A 19,548-nucleotide genomic window follows, 5' to 3' on the forward strand; every position below is an offset into this window, starting at 1 on the left:
GCATAGGCATCTGTCCACTTCCCGTCCTCAAATCAGTTGGCTTAGTGGTTTGTCTTCTTTTAATGTGCTCACAGAACAAGTTTCATTTTGTTAATCATTTCTGTTACCTCTCTTCTCCCCCCACCTCTAGTTTTTGTGTTTTTGTCATTATTTTCAGCCTTCTGGTTTCATTGAGTTGACTTGTTTTTTGTTGTTGCCCCTTTCAACTTCTTGATTTGAAGGCTTATCTCATTTATTTTAAGACCCTCTTTTAGGCATCTGAGGATATAAATTACTCTCTAAGCACTGTACTTCTCTGATTTTGACATGTATTACTTTTGCTGTCATTCAGTTTTAAACATTTTGTGATTTCCATTGTGATTTCCTCTGTAACCCATGATTTATTTAGGGAGTGCGTATTCAAGTTTCCAAACAAAGGGATTTTATTTTAACCTTAAAAAAAAAAAAAGCAAAAACTGTTGATTTCTAACTAAATTGCACTATGATTAAAGAATGTATAGTCTGTGTGATATAAATTCTTTGGAACTTTGGATTTGTCTTGTGTCCTAGTTCCCAGTCCTTTTTTGTACATCTTCTATGTGTCCCTGGAAAAGAACAGATTATTTATTTCTTAAAAGCCAACATACATACTTGTTTATATATTTTTGTCTTTTTTTTGGTATTCTAAGTAATTTGCTTATTAAATACTGAAAAAAGTATATTGAAATACTTATCAATTAAAGATATGTCAGCTTCTCCTTGTAATTCTGCCATTTTTTCTTTATATATTTCTAAGTTATATTGTGTACCATATGGCTGTGTACATGCACACTCAAGATTGTTTAAATTTCTTAGTGAATTTCTCTGTTCATTATTCTGTAATGATGAACCTAAGTTTTTAAAATGTACTGTTTATTACTATCTCTATACCAGCTTTATTTTTATTTGTATTTGCGTGCAATATCATTTTCTACTTTTTTTTGTTCAGTTCAGTTGCTCAGTTGTGTCCAACTCTTTGCGACCCCATGAACCACAGCACACCAGGCTTCCCTGTCCATCACCAACTCCTGGAGTTTACCCAAACTCAGCTCCATTGAGTCAGTGATGCCATCCAAGCATCTCATCCTCTGTTGTCCCCTTCTCCTCCTGCCCTCAATCTTTCCCAGCATCAGGGTCTTTTCAAATGAGTCAGCTCTTTGCATCAGGTGGCCAAAGTATTGGAGTATCAGCTTCAGCATCAGTCCTTCCGGTGAACACCCAGGACTGATCTCCTTTAGGATGGACTGGTTGGATCTCCTTGCAGTCCGAGGGACTCTCAAGAGTCTTCTCCAACACCACAGTTCAAAAGCATCAATTCTTCGGCTCTCAGCTTTCTTTATTCTCACATCCATACATGACTACTGGAAAAACGATAGCCTTGACTAGACAGACCTTTTTTGGCAAAGTAATGTCTCTGCTTTTTAACATGCTGTCTAGGGTGGTCATGACTTTCCTTCCAAGGAGTAAGTGTCTTTTAATTTCATGGCTGTAATCACCATCTGCAGTGATTTTGGAGCCCCAAAACATAAAGTCAGCCACTGTTTCCACTGTTTCCCCATCTATTTGCCATGAAGTGACAGGACCGGATGCCATAATCTTCGTTTTTTGAATGTTGAGCTTTAAGCCAGCTTTTCACTCTCCTCTTTCACTTTCATCAGGAGGCTCTTTAGATCTTCTTCATTTTCTGCCATAAGGGTGGTGTCATCTAAATATCTGAGGTTATTGATATTTCTCCCAGCAATCTTGATTCCAGCTTGTGCTTCTTCCAGCCCAGCGTTTCTCTTGATGTACTCTGCATAGAAGTTAAATAAGCAGGGTGACAATATACAGCCTTGATGTACTCCTTTTCCTTTTTGGAACCAGTCTGTTGTTCCATGTCCAGTTCTAACTGTTGCTTCCTGACCTGCATACAGGTTTCTCAAGAGGCAGATCAGGTGGTCTGGTATTCCCATCTCTTTCAGAATTTTCCACAGTTTATTGTGATCCACACAGTCCAAGACTTTGGCATAGTCAATAAAGCAGAAATAGATGTTTTTCTGGAACTCTCTGGCTTTTTCGACGATCCAGCAGATGTTGGCAGTTTGATCTCTGGTTCCTCTGCCTTTTCTAAAACCAGCTTGAACGTCTGGAAGTTCACGGTTCACGTATTGCTGAAGCCTGGCTTGGAGAATTTTGAGCATTACTTTACTAGCATGTGAGATGAGTGCAATTGTGTGGTAGTTTGAGCATTCTTTGGCGTTGCCTTTCTTTGAGATTGGAGTGAAAACTGACCTTTTCCAGTCCTGTGGCCACTGCTGAGTTTTCCAACTTTGGTGGCATATTGAGTGCAACACTTTAACAGCATCATCATTTAGGATTTGAAATAGCTCAACTGGAATTCCACCACTTCCACTAACTTTGTTCATAGTGATGCATCCTAAGGCCCACTTGACTTCGTATTCCAGGATGTCTGGCTCTAGGTGAGTGATCACACCATCGTGATTATCTGGGTCGTGAAGATCTTTTTTGTACAGTTCTTCTGTGTATTCTTGCCACCCCTCCTTACTATCTTCTGCTTCTGTTAGGTCCGTACCATTTCTGTCCTTTATTGAGCGAGCCCATCTTTTCATGAAATGTTCCCTTGGTATCTCATTTTCTGGAAGAAATCTCTAGTCTTTCCCATTCTATTGTTTTCCTGTATTCTTTGCATTGATCACTGAGGAAGGCTTTCTTATCTCTCCTTGCTATTCTTTGGAACTCTGCATTCAAACAGGTATATCTTTCCTTTTCTCCTTTGCTTTTTGCTTCTCTTCTTTTCACAGCTATTTGTAAGGCCTCCTCAGACAGCCATTTTGCTTTTTTACGTTTCTTTTTCTTAGGGATGGTCTTGATCTCTGTCTCCTGTACAGTGTCACAAACCTCTGTCCATAGTTCATCAGGCACTCTCTCTATCATCAGATCTAGTCCCTTAAATCTATTTCTCACTTCCACTGTATAATCAGAAGGGATTTGATTTAGGTCATACCTGAATGGTCTAGTGGTTTTCCCCACTTTCTTCAATTTAAGTCTGAATTTGGCAATAAGGAGTTCATGATCTGAGCCACAGTCAGCTCCCGGTCTTGTTTTTGCTGACTATATAGAGCTTCTCCATCTTTGGCTGCAAAGACTATAATCAGTCTGATTTTGGTGTTGACCATCTGGTGAGGTCCATGGGTGTGGTTTAATTTTGCATGTCTGGTGTAAGTATTACGTAGATGGATTTAGTATTTTTCAGCCATTCAGATGATCTTTATCTTTTTGATAGTGAATAAATTATACCTGTATTTCCAAATTCACCTTACAGTTGTCGTCTTCATAACACCAGAGTTATTTATAGATTGGTTATTTAGTGATATCAGTAGTAATGCTACTATTATACTAATCATTTTATTTACATGTTGATTATTTGACCTTAGTCAATAGAGGGAGAAAGATAAGGGAGCCCTAACAGAGTAGCGTGCTGTAGTGAAGAGCAGGTAAAGCTGTGGAAATCAAGACTACTCCTGAGTGGCAGAGAGTATGGGAGTCCCTTCACAGAGAAAAGGAAAGCTGTAGTCCTCTAGCGTTCTGGGGGAGAGTGAGGTGAGTGCAGCAGCGGACAGGTGTATGGTGAAAAGGAGAGGAAGGATCCCTAAATTTCAAGTCTAATTCCAGCTACGCTTCTAAGAATGGCATTTGCAGGCCATACTTTTTATCCTTATCTTCTCATCTGTAAAATGAGGAGAGTTGACTTTTATATCAGACAACCTGAATTTGGCTTTTAGGCAGGTTTGTAGATCAGGGCAATACGGTAGTTGTTATGTGTCTGCATTGTATAAAGACATTTGACATAGTAATCTTTCAGAGTGTCCTTTGTAGACAAGAAACTATACATGAATGGCAGCACTTGGGAGCATTTGTAACTGGAAAATTACCTGATAAAGTGACTCAGGATTCTTTCCTCAGTATAGTCTCATTCACCATTTTTAGCACTGACATGGATAAAGATATTGATGCTTGCTGATTAAATATCCAGCATGTTAGATAACAGAGTCAGAATCAAAGATGATCTCAGCAGGCTTCAACTAAGAGCCAAATGTGGTGAGATGAAAGACTGGGTTCCTCTAGTTGGGCCAGCAGGCACTGCACAAGACGGGAGGCGGGGGCTTCCTTCAGATCCTGCCTCCATTACCTTCTGTGTGACCCCTGGCCCCACATTCAAAAAGTAGAAAAGAGTATTGAGAATCCTTTCTTTATTCCCTAGTCATACCACTGCATTCCCCAAAGGCAGCCAAAATTATTAGGTTTTTAAAGTGAATCCTTCCAGAGAAATTTTATGCCAGGGTAAGCAGATTGTGTGTGCATATATTTTTCTCCCCACTCTCGCATTTTTATACAGATGGGTGTATATGATTCACAGCAATTTTGTACCTTGTTTTTTTCCTCATCTTTTATGGGTTTATGTGGTAGGTTTTTATGTATCAGTATTTTCTTTTAAGTGGTATTATTTTGTAGGGATGTATCATAGTTTGGTTAACCAGTCCTTTACAAATGGGCATTTTGTCTGTCTGTCGTTGTTAACTATTACAGGCAATGCTGTAAGTGTTATCTGTGTAGTCTTAGAAGTGGCAAAAGCCTCCTTAGGTCATCAGTATTGTCCTCCTTGCCCTCTTGTTTCTTGTAATCTTAGGGGAAAAAAAAGAATTTTATAGCTGAAAAGGATTTATTTGCCATAAAGTTCAGTGATTCTTGAAGCATGAACCTTGAGCTAGGAGTAGCAGCAGCAGCACTGAGAATAGGATGGAAATGCAGATTCTTGGGGCTCATTCTAGACCTTCTGAATGAGAATTTCTCGGGGTGAAGGGGCAGCAATTTGTGCCAGCATCTGACTTGACATATGAGGAAGCTGTGATCAGAACAGTAAAGTAACTTACCAAACATTTTGTAGTTACTGGTGGCTTCTGTTCTATTTCCCCCATAACTTGTTGTTTTTCTTGTGTAGTTTTGTCTCTTTAGAAAAAAAAAAAAGTTTTGTTTTTAAAAGTTATCAATATAGAAAATAGGTCACTGATTGACTTCCTACTGTTTTCATTTGTGTTTCTCTGTGTCTTTTGTGAAATGAAGTGAAGTCGCTCAGTCATATCTGACTCTCTGCGACCCCGTGGACTGTAGCCCACAAGGCTTCCCCATCCATGGGATTCTCCAGGCAAGAACACTGGAGTGGGTTGCTATTTCCTTCTCCAGGGGATCTTCCTGGCCCAGGGATCGAACCCAGGTCTCCTGCATTGCAGGCAGACTCTTTAACCTCTGAGCCTCTTTTGGAACATTGCAAATTCAAATTGAATTCTATTTTGAGGTTTTTATCTCGATTCTTTAGATTGAGCCAACTTTTAAAAACCAAACCTTAAATTGGCTCCCTGCTATTTTTCACATGGGAAGACTTTTGGTTGTCTCAAGGGTGACCTCTGACTTCTTTTTTCAGACTTCTTTTTCCTTTCCCATCACGTCCTGTCTCCTCCTTTTAGAATTTCTAAGCTATATCCTGTTCTTAACTACATCTATTCCTTGCCTCACATTGCCTCTCTTACTTTTTCTTTTCTCTATACTGAAATCACACTTTCATCTGATTTCATCTTCTTTGAAGCATTTGGACTTCGAAATTGAAAAAATCAGTACACTTTAGCCTTCCCATGGCATTTTGGTTTTCTGTTTCTGTACTTGACTTTATTGTACTGATAAGCATTTATGTCAGCCTTAGTTTATACACCCCTTGAGGACATGAACCATATTTTATTCATTGTCACTATTCAGACTTCTTGTACCATTCTGACTTCCTGATTGATAGACAAAGGTAGGTTGTGTTTGTGTTCATGCACAGTTGGGATTTGGTAGAAGAGCAAGCGCGCTCTGGGCTGTACTCAGAATCTGTAACTCTCACCAGTGGCCTTATTACTATTCAGATGACTGCTTGGGTTAATAAGCATGAGAGGGATATGTCAGATCCTCCTTCTCTACTGGATTTTACAAACGAAAACGACCAGTCCACAGTCAGTTGATGCGTATGTTGGTGTTTTACATGCCTGGAATAATGTTGTGCTTGGGGGATGCTATGTGTTCAGTGTCGTTTCCATAAATGAAGGACAGCACATGTTGACACTCCTGTATATTTGTATACATTTAAATTACATGCATTGTTTCCTCTTTGTGAACTTGAAACTTAGACATAAGGTGCTAAGGAGAAGTTTCAGTTTATTATCTTACGATTACTCTGTTGTGCTAAATACCCAAATATCAAGTCTCGGTGTGTCTGTCCTATTGAGGAAGCTGCACATTTGAGTAAAACACAAAATTTTCTCAGATCATTGCAACGTACTTGTCAAGGTAGACTATATTAATATATGCTTTCCTGTAGGAATAGAGTGAAAATGTTGTCATTTTTATTTCAGTTTTCCAAAATCATTGTAATTTTTTTTTTAAAGTGTTTCTTTCTTTTTTTTTTTTTTTATTCTTCCAATTTTATTTTATTTTTAAACTTTACATAATTGTATTAGTTTTGCCAAATATCAAAATGAATCCGCCACAGGTATACATGTGTTCCCCATCCCGAACCCTCCTCCCTCCTCCCTCCCCATACCATCCCTCTGGGCCGTCCCAGTGCACCAGCCCCAAGCATCCAGCATCATGCATCGAACCTGGACTGGCAACTCGTTTCCTACATGATATTTTACATGTTTCATTGCCATTCTCCCAAATCTTCCCACCCTCTCCCTCTCCCACAGAGTCCATAAGACTATTCTATACATCAGTGTCTCTTTTGCTGTCTCGTACACCGGGTTATTGTTACCATCTTTCTAAATTCCATATATGTGCGTTAGTATACTGTATTTATAATTTTATACTTAGATTTTAATTTTATGAGTGGTACTCAAAATATACTTTATAATATTTTAGAGAACTTTTGAAAAAAAGGAAATCTTGGAAGATGAGTTTTCAAATGGTCGTTGCTTAGAATATAGTGATTTTGGTTCATCAGGCAAATGTTCTTATAAGCTGTCTTGAGAAATGGAGATGTTATGGGTGACTTAAGGCCAAAGTTAACGACTTTGAAAGAATGTGCCACTATAGTAATTTTGAAATTATTTTTCTCCAAGACACATCATTTTTTCAATTTTTAGCAAATTGTGTGGAAAATGGAGAAGTGGAATGCTTTAATAAAATTTTGTGATCAGAGGTAAATTGTGAAAATTAAATATAATCAATCACCAGTCCATTTAGAAACATATTATCTTAGCAGTTGTATATTGGAAATTTACATATAGTAGTGTTCTTAATTGCTATCTTTAGATCAATAAGTTTAATAACCTTATTGTAATGGTATAAGATTGTAAACTTGATCTTACTGTTATGTCATACCAAACACAAGCAAAACTACTTTGTCATCGTTCCTAGTCACTTAAAAGCCAGTTCAGATAGTAACACACAAGAAGGTAGAAAAACGTGTTCTTTTCCTGTCCTTGGGAGCTTATAGTTGGAGAATCTGTGCAAAGGAAGCAGAAAGCGTTCTACACAGTCATTTCCAGTTTTGCAGTGAGACCTAACTTTCTATTTATCTGGCATCTTTAATTACCATTGTTATTTGTCCACAGCGATGGAAAGTTTGTGCTTGTTAATACCATCTAGGGCAGGCTCGATAAATTAAAGCTGTGTCCCGTCTGTGTTTCTGTGTCTAGCACCTATTTATTTCCCACCAAAATGTAGAGCTGAGTTTCTCATTTTGTCTTTTTCTAGTGAGCATTTGTCCTGTGCGTTCACATTCTTTCTTCACGGGGAAAGTAATGTATGCACAAGTGTGGAGATTGCCCAACACCAGCCAATTTATTTGATCAATGAGGAGCATATCCACATGGCTCAGTCTTCACCTGCACCATTTCAAGGTAAGTAAACAATGATGTTCCTCCTCTCCACCACTCCCTACCTGGTGGATAGCCACCTTGCCCAGTGAAGTTTCATGGAATGAGGTAGTATCTGAAATGGACGTGTTGAGCTAAGCAGGAAGGGTTAGTTTCTGAAGAAGAAAGGGAAGACCACAAGTAAGTGATGATAGCTTGCTCATTTTTTTACTGAAAGCTTCCCTCAGCTACAACATGGTCTTAAGTGTGTTGAAGAATAAAGTGTGGAGGATTTCCTGAAGATCAAAAATCTTATAAGTTAAAGGTTTTCCTTGTTTTCTTTGTCCTATGGTTTTAGGACTGTAATGACTAACAGAGAGTTACTATTAAGCTTTGTACTCTTTGAAATTCTAACCAAAATCAAATTCCTGGAGTTGTATAGTCTGTAGTTTCTTTATTAATACCTTATTTTCTTTTAATTTTAGACTGCGTGGGTTGTAGATATTTGGTTGTAATTTAACTTACATTCATATTTTCATGAATGCTCAACTGATTACCTAGATATCACCAAATAACATGTTTCTTTTTTTCTAGCTATATATTCTAAAGCTTTGGTTTTGTCTTTGGAATTCATAATTTTCTATAAATAACTTTTTAAATGTTATAATATTAAATTGAACCATATAGAAACTTTTTTTTTTTAGTTTAATCTTATCAATTCTAGAGATGCCTGGTTGAAATAGCCTTAGTATATCGCAAAATGTAATTTAAAAAATATTTTTAATAAAATTGACTAAAGTATTTATATAATAGTCAAATGAGTGTTTAGCCTCCATGTTATTTATATTGGTTTTTGGTCTTATACAAATGATTGTAAGTTAATTTGATGAAATCAGCTTTTTCTTGCCCTAAAGATTGTTAAGCCTTTTTTTTTTTTTTTTAAGCTAAAAAAGAACATTGAACCTCATGTAATTTTGTCCTGATTATTGGCTGCATTTTCCTCCATCTAGCAACACATTTTAAACTGTGTACTTTATTATTCTGTAGTTTTTTGGATGTTTTATGTATGAACTGCTATATTATTCAAAACAGCCTAGTTCTCAAACTGTACACTTGAGTTGTACAATATGCTCATTTTGTGGATTGTCAGGATTATTTAAACACTATGTTTCCTTGACTCTGAAAGTGCTGAGGATCATCTGACTTTAGATTTTGTGGAGCAAAATAAAAGCATTTACTTTAAGTAACAAAAGGAATTACTAGTCATGAGAAAAGATGACTAAGCTTCTAAGTTGGGAAAGATAATATTGGCCATACTTGGTCCCTGTAGACTACTTACTTTAAATATTACTGGTTTGTTACTAATATCTCGAATCATGGAAGACTTTGTGGGGCATTATCCTGCTTATTTCCCATTATTGGTGTAGAGAAGTTACATTCTTAGGGCAGGTGTTGGTATATAGACAATTATAGTGAACATAATTAATCATATTGATGTGGGGATTTCTTAGAAGTGTTAAAACAGGAAAATTGCCCTTGATTAGCTGTGTTGCTTAGATCAGTATTTCTCCATTTTTATCCATACAGAGTAGCAGAAGGCAACACGAAATATGTGATGTCTTTAACCATCTCTGTCTTGATTGATGTGACGTATCATCCAGCAGTTAAGAAAAAAACTGTCTCCCAAAAGGACCTCCCAGTTAATGCTTATGCTGAGATTTGTTTTTATAAATCAGAGTTAAGGAAAAGTGACTTTTATCCCTAGAAAAGTGTTATTTGAAATGTCGAAATACTCACTGTGAGAATAAGAACTGAGTTATACAGTGTTATGTTAACTGCATTTTTGTGTCTAGCTCAGTGAAAATGACATCAAGGTCAAACAGTGAAAGAGTAAGAGAAAAGGACTTTTTAAGTCCTTTACTTTACGTAAAATAAATTTTATTTTAGAGTTGTTTAATCAGCAGACCTCTAAAATAGTTGTAACTGAAATTATACATAACATTATGTTTCAGATTTGGTACATTAAGACTTTTCTGCCAATAGACGTTTTATTTATGTATTATTTTTAAATTACCTCAAATATTAGGAAGTCTCAGGAAATCATAGGGAGAGCATTCAAGTCCCAGGCTGGTTTCAGGATATATGTATTGAATGGTCTTCTGTCATGGAAGATTCAGTATTCACACTGTATGAGCTATTACCAAATTGATGTTTATATGCTTTAATGTATAGATAGGTAATATGTAGATAGCTTATGTATAGATAGCTTATATATTGTGTGTTGATGTACTTGTCTGATGGTGTTAATTATATCTCCTCCCATTTGATTTCCTTCAAAAACTGATTTGAGTTGAGAGGCATATAAAAAGTACTAAAATTAGAAATTTTTTTAAATTACACTTAAAAAGGAGTTAGGAAATAAAGAGCAGTATACATCAAATGATAATATGCCTCACCCTAAAACTACCGTGTATGTAGCATTACACTTAAGTAGGAATTATTACTCTGATGTGTAACACATGTTTCTCCTGTCTGCTTCAGTACTGGTAAGTCCTTATGGCTTAAACGGCACGCTAACAGGCCAAGCATACAAGATGTCAGACCCAGCCACCCGTAAGTTGATAGAGGAATGGCAGTATTTCTACCCAATGGTGCTGAAAAAGAAAGAAGAAATGAAAGAAGAGGAAGAGTTGGGATATGATGATGATTTCCCTGTGGCAGTAGAAGTAATTGTTGGTAAGAGAAAATGTTTTGCCTGAAGAACTTAATTCTATCTTCTTCATCTTGCTTAATTTAAAAAGATAATCATTCAGATTCATCAAAAATAATCTCCATAATTTCCCCATCTTTTTGAATTCTCTTGACACAGTGGTATTTGCTGAGTAGTTATCTTGCCTGAAGCACCAATGGTCCCTGTATTCCAAATGCTATTATGATAATGTTGGAACACATGTTTAAATAGCTATTAACTTATGAAAGGATGGAACCTATCACTTTTGACAGTACCTAATGAGAGTCTCATTTTCACCAGTGAGCTTTGACTCTGACCACTGGAATAATAAATTTGGCAGTCTGGCATGACCTTTTTCTCAGGCCTGTTCTCTCGCTCGCTCTCCTCACAGGTGGTGTTCGGATGGTTTATCCTTCAGCTTTTGTGCTGATCTCTCAGAATGACATCCCAGTTCCTCAGAGTGTGGCCAGTACCGGGGGCCATATTACTGTTGGGCAGCAGGGGCTTGGGAGCGTGAAGGACCCAAGTAACTGCGGGATGCCTCTCACCCCTCCCACTTCTCCAGAACAGGCTATCATGGGTGAGTACGATCCAGGAACATCCTGGGGGGAAGAGATCCCAGAAAGTCATGTAGCACCCCTGCCACGGAACAGATGAGAAAACACACGGAGAAATTCCTGGTGGAAGAGATGGAAATAGACTAATGTGGGATTTTACAAAATAGAGAAGGAAAATTGTAAACAATTGATGTGCTTCAGAATTTTAATTGTGTCTATTCGTCTTTACTCCAATTAAACACCTTCGTTGTTTCTCTTCAGTTCTACACATGCATCTACCCTTTTACACTGATGTGCATGCGTGCACACACATGCAATCAGGAGACGAGATGTGGCGAAAAATACTAAATCAGAGAATAGTTGATGTGCTTGTCCACTTGGCTGTTGCTAGACAGGGACAAGTCTTGGGTGAATTCTCTTTTCTTGTTATAAAGATAGTCTGACATCCAAGAGCTCTGAATAAATGCTTTGTCCTTTCAATAATCTGTCTACACTAATGACAGATATTAATTAACTTGAAAAATTTGCCCATTTCAAGATTCTTCCTTCTTGAGAAAATTCAGAAATTATTTAAATTGGGAAGATGTTTCCTTTGTCGAGTAGTATATATTCTATATTAACTTTGTTGTTGTTATAGTTGACTTCGTTTTAATTGAAAATATGGTCACTAAGAAAAGGATAATCATCGCACTTGAGCTGAAGTAAGATTATTTATAGGTATTTAATGTGGGCCATATTGGCAGGAACATCAGTAAACGAAGTCTTGTCCTCTAAACTTTGAAAACAGACTATCAAGCATGATACATGTTCATCACGTGGTAATTTTCATGAGAATGAAATAAGGCAGTATTTAAAAATTGCTGCCATAGTGCTTGACATGTAGTGACATTCAGTAAATGTGCATGGTTAAATGACATATTGGGGGAAAGTATAGACTTTGTGATTGAACACACCTTTTAAAACCTAGCTTTAGTTTTTACTACGTGAGTGACCTTATTTAATTCTCTTACTTGTTTTGAACACCAGTTTCCTTCTCTGTTAAGTTCTATATAGTTTCCAGGACTGTTATACATGTTAGATCATGTACCTGACAGTGTTTGATAAACAGTAAAGCAATATACAAACAGTAGTACAAGAATTCAAAGAAGTGCTCAGAGCTCCAGTTTTAACACACAGTATTGTTATCAGCTTCCCAGGCGGTGCTAGTAGCAAAGAATCCGCCTGCCAATGCCGGGGGATGTAAGAGACTTGGGTTCGATCCCTGGGTTGGGAAGATCCCCTGAAGGAGGGCATGGCAACCCACTCCAGTGTTCTTGCCTGGAGAATCCCGTGGACAGGGGAGCCTGGTGGGCTAAGTCCGTAGGGTCACAAAGAGTCCAACACAGCTGAAGCAACATAGCACACACATTAAGTTATCTGGAAGGAATAACTCAGATATTGTGTGAGGGACATAGAAATGAACTTGTAACCTTAGGGGTTTAGGGTTTTGGTGGGTTGTTTAGGCTGGCCTACACGGCTTACAGAATCTTAGTTCTGCCACCAGGGATTGAACCTGTGCCCCTTGCAGTGGAAGCACAGAGTCCTAACCATTGGACTGCCAGGAAATTCCTAGCCTTTGTTTTTAAGAGCCTTGTAGTTGCTAAGATGGTGAAAAAATGTACTACATCCAGCTCTGAATACAGTAGAGCAGAGAATTTGGACGATCCCTTGTGAAAGGATTTGCCATCAGTTGATTTTTATTAAAACTACTTTTAAACTGAAAAAGCAGAAAAACCCTTGTATAGTCTTTTTATAATTATAATAACACCATAGAGAAGACATATTAATAAGTCTAGAATTGTCAATATTTTGAAAAATGTTAACCATATTTCATATGGAAGTTTGGATTTTTAACAAACTACAGAAGTCATCAGTTTTTGTTTACATTTGTTACTGTTTTGCCTGGTATTTAGTAAAATTTGTGTTCAGCTTAAAATTGAAGGCCTGCTCTGGGCATGATGCCTTGACCTTTGATTAGTTCAGAACTCTTAAATTCATAATTCAGAAAAAAATGTTTTATTCTGGTGGATTTCAGGTGTGTACTTTTACAACTATAGATCTTTAGATTTCTACTCTGTGTATATCATTGTGCTACACCCTGGGTAAATAAATCTCTTGATGTCTCCTTATTTCCTAAAACAGAAACACTGAATGAGAGTGACTGATGTATTTGTCATAAAATTAATTTGTCCAGCTTTATACATCATAACATCGAATTACAGCTTAGGACCCTTAATGCTCCATCTGTGAGAATCCTGCTCAGCCTCGTCACTCTGCACTTGAATGATGTTGAACACTGCCATGCTTTCCTGGGCATAGGACAAAGAGGGTTACTTTGCCTCTTAAAATGGCCAAGAGTCTCCTAGATTGGCACAGGACCTGGGAGGGCCAGAGTTCTGACTTGTGTGAATAGATAGATCAGCTTGCCTCTTCTGTTTATGGAGATAATTTGAGAAGCATTGAATATGCATTTAACAACATGTAATACAAGTCTCATTTAATTCCATGTAAGATACCACCCACATTTTAGTTAAATCATTAAAAGCTACTGAAAAACTATTAACCTACCTTCAATCAGAAAAGAGTCTGGCTGGCTTTCCCCACAACCTCTCCTGTTTTGGTCATAAATAATTCCTTTATGATACCATGGACTGATGGTCTGTTTGGCTATACTGTTGAGTGTTTGGGGTCAAAGGGCTATGCTCTCTACTTCTGTTTGTTGTGCTACTTTGCCTAGTTTTATAATAGGCATTTGAAAATCCATTGTAAAGTCAGAATGAAATATTTTGTCCTGTGAGCCAAGTTAGAGAACTTTTAAGATTAAAAGATAGCAGTGAAAGATCAAATTTCTTGTCTCTGTTAATTTATCTCATTTATATTATAACAGTACTTTTCTGGGGAACAAGAAAGCTTCAGTTCCTAAGAATGTAAGCATTGGGGTTTGCTTTATTAAAAAAGTGGAACTGAGACTAACCAGTTAATTCCATACAATGGTGGTTTTGCATTGATACCAAGAAATATTAGTTTGTAATATTAGGTTGCTTCTTTCTTTTTCACATGAAAGTGAAGGATTTCAGAGCACTTTAAAATTATTTCATTTGAGATATTTTGCATCATAATTCTATCAGGAATAAAACCCTCAATATGTTTATGAAATCAAATAGATAAAAGTAATCGAATCAGAATTTAATACTGAAAATTGACTTCATTATTTGTCTTGTATGAGATGAAAGTAGTAAAATATTTACAACCAATAACTAATCTTATCAACAGTTAGAGTAGGCATCATAGAAAATGGCCCTGAAGGAGGAAGTGGCAGCCCACTCCAGTGTTCTTGCCTGGAGAATCCCGTGGACAGGGGAGCCTGGACTGAAAATTGACTTCATTATTTGTCTTGTATGAGATGAAAGTAGTAAAATATTTACAACCAATAACTAATCTTATCAACAGTTAGAGTAGGCATCATAGAAAATGGCCCTGAAGGAGGAAGTGGCAGCCCACTCCAGTGTTCTTGCCTGGAGAATCCCGTGGACAGGGGAGCCTGGTGGGCTGCAGTCCATCGGGTCGCCAAGAGTGGGACGTGACAGAGCGACTTAGCATGCATGGCACCGAAAATGTATCGCATACCAAGTACAGTTGGAAACTCTAAGTGGAAATATTAGAAACCAGTGAATTTCTAATCCTCTGATATAAAATGTTGAGTCAGTCTCTCTTTTTTTTAGTATTAGCTTGCATAGGTGGTGTCAGGCACAAGGATGAACAGTTCCACATGCAGATTTGAAATTTGACCTTGTTAAGGATTTTTCTCTCCTACCCAGGCACTGTGTGCAGTTGCTTCACAGCCTTTTAGCTGCTTGAGCATAAAGCTCCCTCTACTGTTTTCTTCTGTCTTGAAACTCATTTACTGCTTTGAGATTTAAAAACTCAGACAATCCATGCATGTTTATATCTTTAACGGTGTCATGTTTGAGTCCTCCTGTGTAAGTCATCTCCAAAACCTCTGAGTAGGAATACCTTCTGATGGATATGCCATTGCGGGTATGTGAGTGTGGGTATTGACGTGACTGAAAGCTATACTGACGCAGATCTACTCATAGCTGTGGACAGCGTTATTGTCAGGGGTAGCAGCAAAGCTGCCATGATCAGTTTCAGCAGTCAGATGTCTATGTGAAATGAATGAGGGGCTGCCCTGGTGGCTCAGACGGTAAAGAACCTGGCTACAATGCCAGAGACCCAGGTTTGATCCCTGGGTCGGGAAGATCCCCTGAGCAGTCTGTGCATGAGGAGGCCTTTTCAGAAACTTCTGACCTTCCAAACTGTCTTTTCCTTCCCAGGTGAGAGTGGAGGTGCACAGAGTGCTGTCAGCCACCTGGGCGCCCAGGACGGGGGGATGCTAACTATGCACAGTCCAAAGAGATCGGGGAAGATTCCTCCAAAACTCCACAATCACATGGTCCATCGAGTCTGGAAGGAATGCATCCTCAACAGAACCCAGTCCAAGTATGTGCTTCCCTTCTGTCTGGGTGGTGGTTTACCTGACATGCCTTTTATTACTACATGAAGAAGATCAGTCATACGGCTCCGTTGCGTGACCAAACCCTGAGGGGGTCGTTGCATTGTTAGCTCATCTTTCTGATCATAATAGGGTAAAATTCAAAGCAAAGATGTTAGAGTAATTTGCTGGTCCAGGAAAATTGTGAAGTTCTTTATCATCTTAAGATTGTCATGGTATTCATCTGACATTTTTTAGCACAGCTGACTTGGAGATTCACCCTGAATATCAGGAGAATAGTTGTGGGTATGGTTTTTCCCTGTATACCTACTAATGAGTGTTCGCTATTTACAAAGGAAAATGACCTTCATTGCCATGTTTTAATTGACAGTGTATTTCTCAACTAAACGGATGAGAGTTAGAGAAGTGTTTAGTAGCTGCTGTGCTTCTGTTTCTTGATTCAGGGAAATTCTCTTCTTCCTCTACCCAGCTTCCCTTTCTTGTCCACCTCCCTCCTATCTATCCCTTCTGACCTCCTTCCCTCCTTCCTTAACATATTTTTGGAAAAGAGTAGGAATTGATTCTAAGACGAGATATTATTTTAATTGCATGGATGATAATGTCAAACAGTAGTCAGTAAACACTTTTTCACCTATCAAGAATTTGTAAACGTATTCAGCATATTTTCACATGTTTTGATATGACTGAGATGTCCACCTTTTTGACTGATACAAGTAAACAATGAGTCTTGATTCTCTGGAGCAGAACAAATATGGACATTTTTGTCAGTAATTCCAAAGGACTCATTTAGAAGTTAAGTCAGTGTTCTTAAGTGACTACTCTTCAAAGCTTTATATATACACATTTAAGAGCTGTCCTTCAGACCTCGGACCTAGTTTTTAACAAATTCATACTATATATTTATCTCCCAGTTAGTGGCTCTAGAATGGTAGCTCAGACGGTAAAGAATCTGCCTGTCATGTAGGAGACCAAGGCTCAATCCCTGAGTTGGGAAGATCCCTGGAGAAGGGAATGGCAACCCACTCCAGTATTCTTGCCTGGAGAATTCCATGGACAGAGGAGTCTGGCGGGCTGCAGTCCATGGAGTTGCAAAGAGTCAGACACGACTGAGCAACTAACACATATAGAATAGGCTACTAAAGATTTAGTAGAAAAGAATCTAAAATAATTGCAGTTGGAAATCATGTCATGTTCTAGAATTTAAAAGGTAGCTCTGTTTGCTTAAAAATGGTCCTTTCTTTTAAAATTATTGGTACAGATATTTTCATTTCTGTCTGCAATGCCTCAACAATTTCCACGTTAACATTTTCTTTTTCTTTCATTTAGCATCTTTGATTTTTATCACCACTAACCTTTCCACTAACTCTTAACAGATCAGAGCCCTTCTATCAGCAGCACTGCACGGGGAAGTGAGATGCCCAGAAAGGCAGGGGAGGGTGGAGAGCAAGCAAAGTCCCTGCAGAGCCATCAGTGAGCTGCAGCATCAGCTGTAGTAGGATCCACAGTGCAGGGGGACTGCCCAGTGTTCCTATTTATGCAGCAATAGATGTCTTTTAGCTGCCAGTTATTGTGTAGGAGACATCTTTGATTCTTGTATTTTGGTTCACATTATATACATGGAGTGCTGCCCTTAAATGCTAGTAAATGTAGATGTTTTCAGAGTGATTTAAACAGTCTAACAAAGAAATAAAGCAAAACAAACAGAACCAAAAAATAATCTGTCTGAGGGTATATGATTCATAGATGCTATGAAAAGATAATTTTTAAAGATTTAGGTTGTCTCTCCAGAATTTAGGTGACTTTTTAAAAAATAGTGCTAATAGTGCCAGATAGTGTTTTCATTGCTATCTGTGCCACCCATGTTAAAATGTATATTAATCTTAAATAAAAATATTTTGAATCTGATTTTCCTTCTGGTGCACAGACAGAGTAGTTGACTTCCCCTCTGCCGCCCAACCCTACACCTTGGGTTGCTCTTAACTGTCTATCGGCAGGATACTGTTACTGTGTAAGATGTATTCATGTCTTTCTAACATCCTTTTCCTCCCCAGAGGTATGAATATTATCTCATGTTTATACAAACCACATATTTTAACCTTTTTTAGGAGGAGCCAAATGTCCACTCCAACTCTTGAAGAAGAGCCTGCTAACAATCCTGCTACTTGGGATTTTGTGGATCCAACCCAAAGAGTCAGCTGTTCTTGCTCTAGGTAGGTAGGGGCCGAGGCAGAGCAGTAATCGGATAGAATTGGACAGAATCATAGTACATTTTGTTCGTTGTCTCCTGGTCTCTCAGACCACTTCTTCCACGTCATTTTGCTTTGTTTTCTTTATAAACCTTCTACTTCCAGTGCTAGAAAAAAAGCTTGCTGTTGTTTTTGTTTTGTTTTGTTTCTATGTAAAGGATACAGTTTTATTATTGGGCCTTTTTAGACAATTGACTCTGTTAACAAATAGCTCCCACAGATTTCTTCAGGATAACTTCTTTAGCACTAAAGGCATCAGTTTAACAAGACAATCTTTTGCCATTTAATTGAGTTTATTTAGTTACTCTTAATTATAAAGTTGAGATAAATATCAAGCAAGTTGGCTTGAATTAATAGAACTTGGATTAAATAGACCTTCCAGAGAAAATTTTTCTTGTTGGTGCTGGTGTTTTTTGATGACTGAAGTAGATATGTGGTAATAATATCTGAGGAAAGCCTCAGATATTATTGAGGAAATAATATTTCCTCAGATATTCTGAGGAAAGAATTGTTGCTCATTCGTTTAGATATTTGAGTAGAAACCCAAATTATTTTCTGAATATTCTCTTAGCAACTTAGAGTGGCTTTGCTTCCATTTGATACTGCTCAATGCTTATACAAAGGTCAGTTGAGATAAGTGTACTTGGAAGTTGGCTATCTATTTCTCTAGTTGAGACGACGGGGTTCTTAATGTGGCATATATGAATTGGCTTCCGGGTGGGGAGGAGGTCACGATGCCCAGGAATCTCTGCGAGCATATACATGTGAGTGCACATGTTTGTTTATACACATTGGCAAAAGTTTTAACAGGTTCTTCCTGTCCCCGCTCCTCTTTCCTATAAGTTGATTCTCTTTTATCAAGCCCTGCCTTGGTAGTCAGCTTTTTGTTGAGAGATGCTGTTTTAAGTACCTACTGAAACCCTTGATTGATTTTTCAAGGAGGATGTTTTCGGTGATATTCTTTGCTCATTAAGGGTGCTTTCTCTGAGCTGATGAGAATCTCTTTAGTCCCAGGATAGGAATGGTATACCAGCTGAATGCCTGGTCTGCTTTCATCTCTAGGCCATTGTTAATCATGTGATTATTCGGGAAAAAAGGTATTTTCCTAATAATATTGACTTCTGAACAGCTTACAGCCAGGTTATGGTCCACCTTTAGAAAGTACATAGGATAAAAATTTTAGTGTATTTAACTTCACTTGTGCGTTCCTCTTATATTTTCCTGCCTTTTTTCTTAATCTAGATTTATTCACTTTTTAAAATAACCCTTTTACTGATTTCTATCACATTTTTATTCAGTACTTTGAATTATTTTTACCTAAAGTGTAAATAAATAACTCTTTTTCTTTTGTCCTCTGGAAGTACTGTTCTGTCTCCTCACCAAATTCTTATACCCTTCAGATCTTATTTGTAAAAATGCATTCCATTCCATTGACTTCTAAATATTTATCTCTACACCTGACTTCTCACATGTACTCAAGTCTTGTATTTTGCAAAGTGCTTTTAAGATATACCCTTAATATTGACGTCAAACCAGGTACCCTGTTGCAGTCATTTCT

The 19,548-nt window shown here is 37.8% G+C and overlaps 1 protein-coding gene across 7 annotated transcripts in view; it reads left to right on the top strand.

Annotated features, from left to right (window-relative positions):
• The window catches only part of MED13L (mediator complex subunit 13L), a 278,625-nt gene that overhangs the window by 210,296 nt on the left and 48,781 nt on the right, over positions 1 to 19,548 (top strand). For all 7 annotated transcript variants that reach the window (XM_086348057.1, XM_086348053.1, XM_086348054.1 and 4 more), the window contains 5 exons: positions 7,804 to 7,949; positions 10,446 to 10,640; positions 11,027 to 11,215; positions 15,566 to 15,731; positions 17,850 to 17,954. In XM_086348057.1, the coding sequence (XP_086204183.1) occupies positions 7,804 to 7,949; positions 10,446 to 10,640; positions 11,027 to 11,215; positions 15,566 to 15,731; positions 17,850 to 17,954 (801 nt within the window). The remainder of the gene's footprint in view (positions 1 to 7,803; positions 7,950 to 10,445; positions 10,641 to 11,026; positions 11,216 to 15,565; positions 15,732 to 17,849; positions 17,955 to 19,548) is intronic.

Source organism: Bos grunniens, chromosome 17 (assembly GCF_055505025.1).
Source record: "Bos grunniens cultivar Pamir isolate PY7600 chromosome 17, Bosgru_T2T1.0, whole genome shotgun sequence".
Taxonomy (NCBI): domain Eukaryota; kingdom Metazoa; phylum Chordata; class Mammalia; order Artiodactyla; family Bovidae; genus Bos; species Bos grunniens.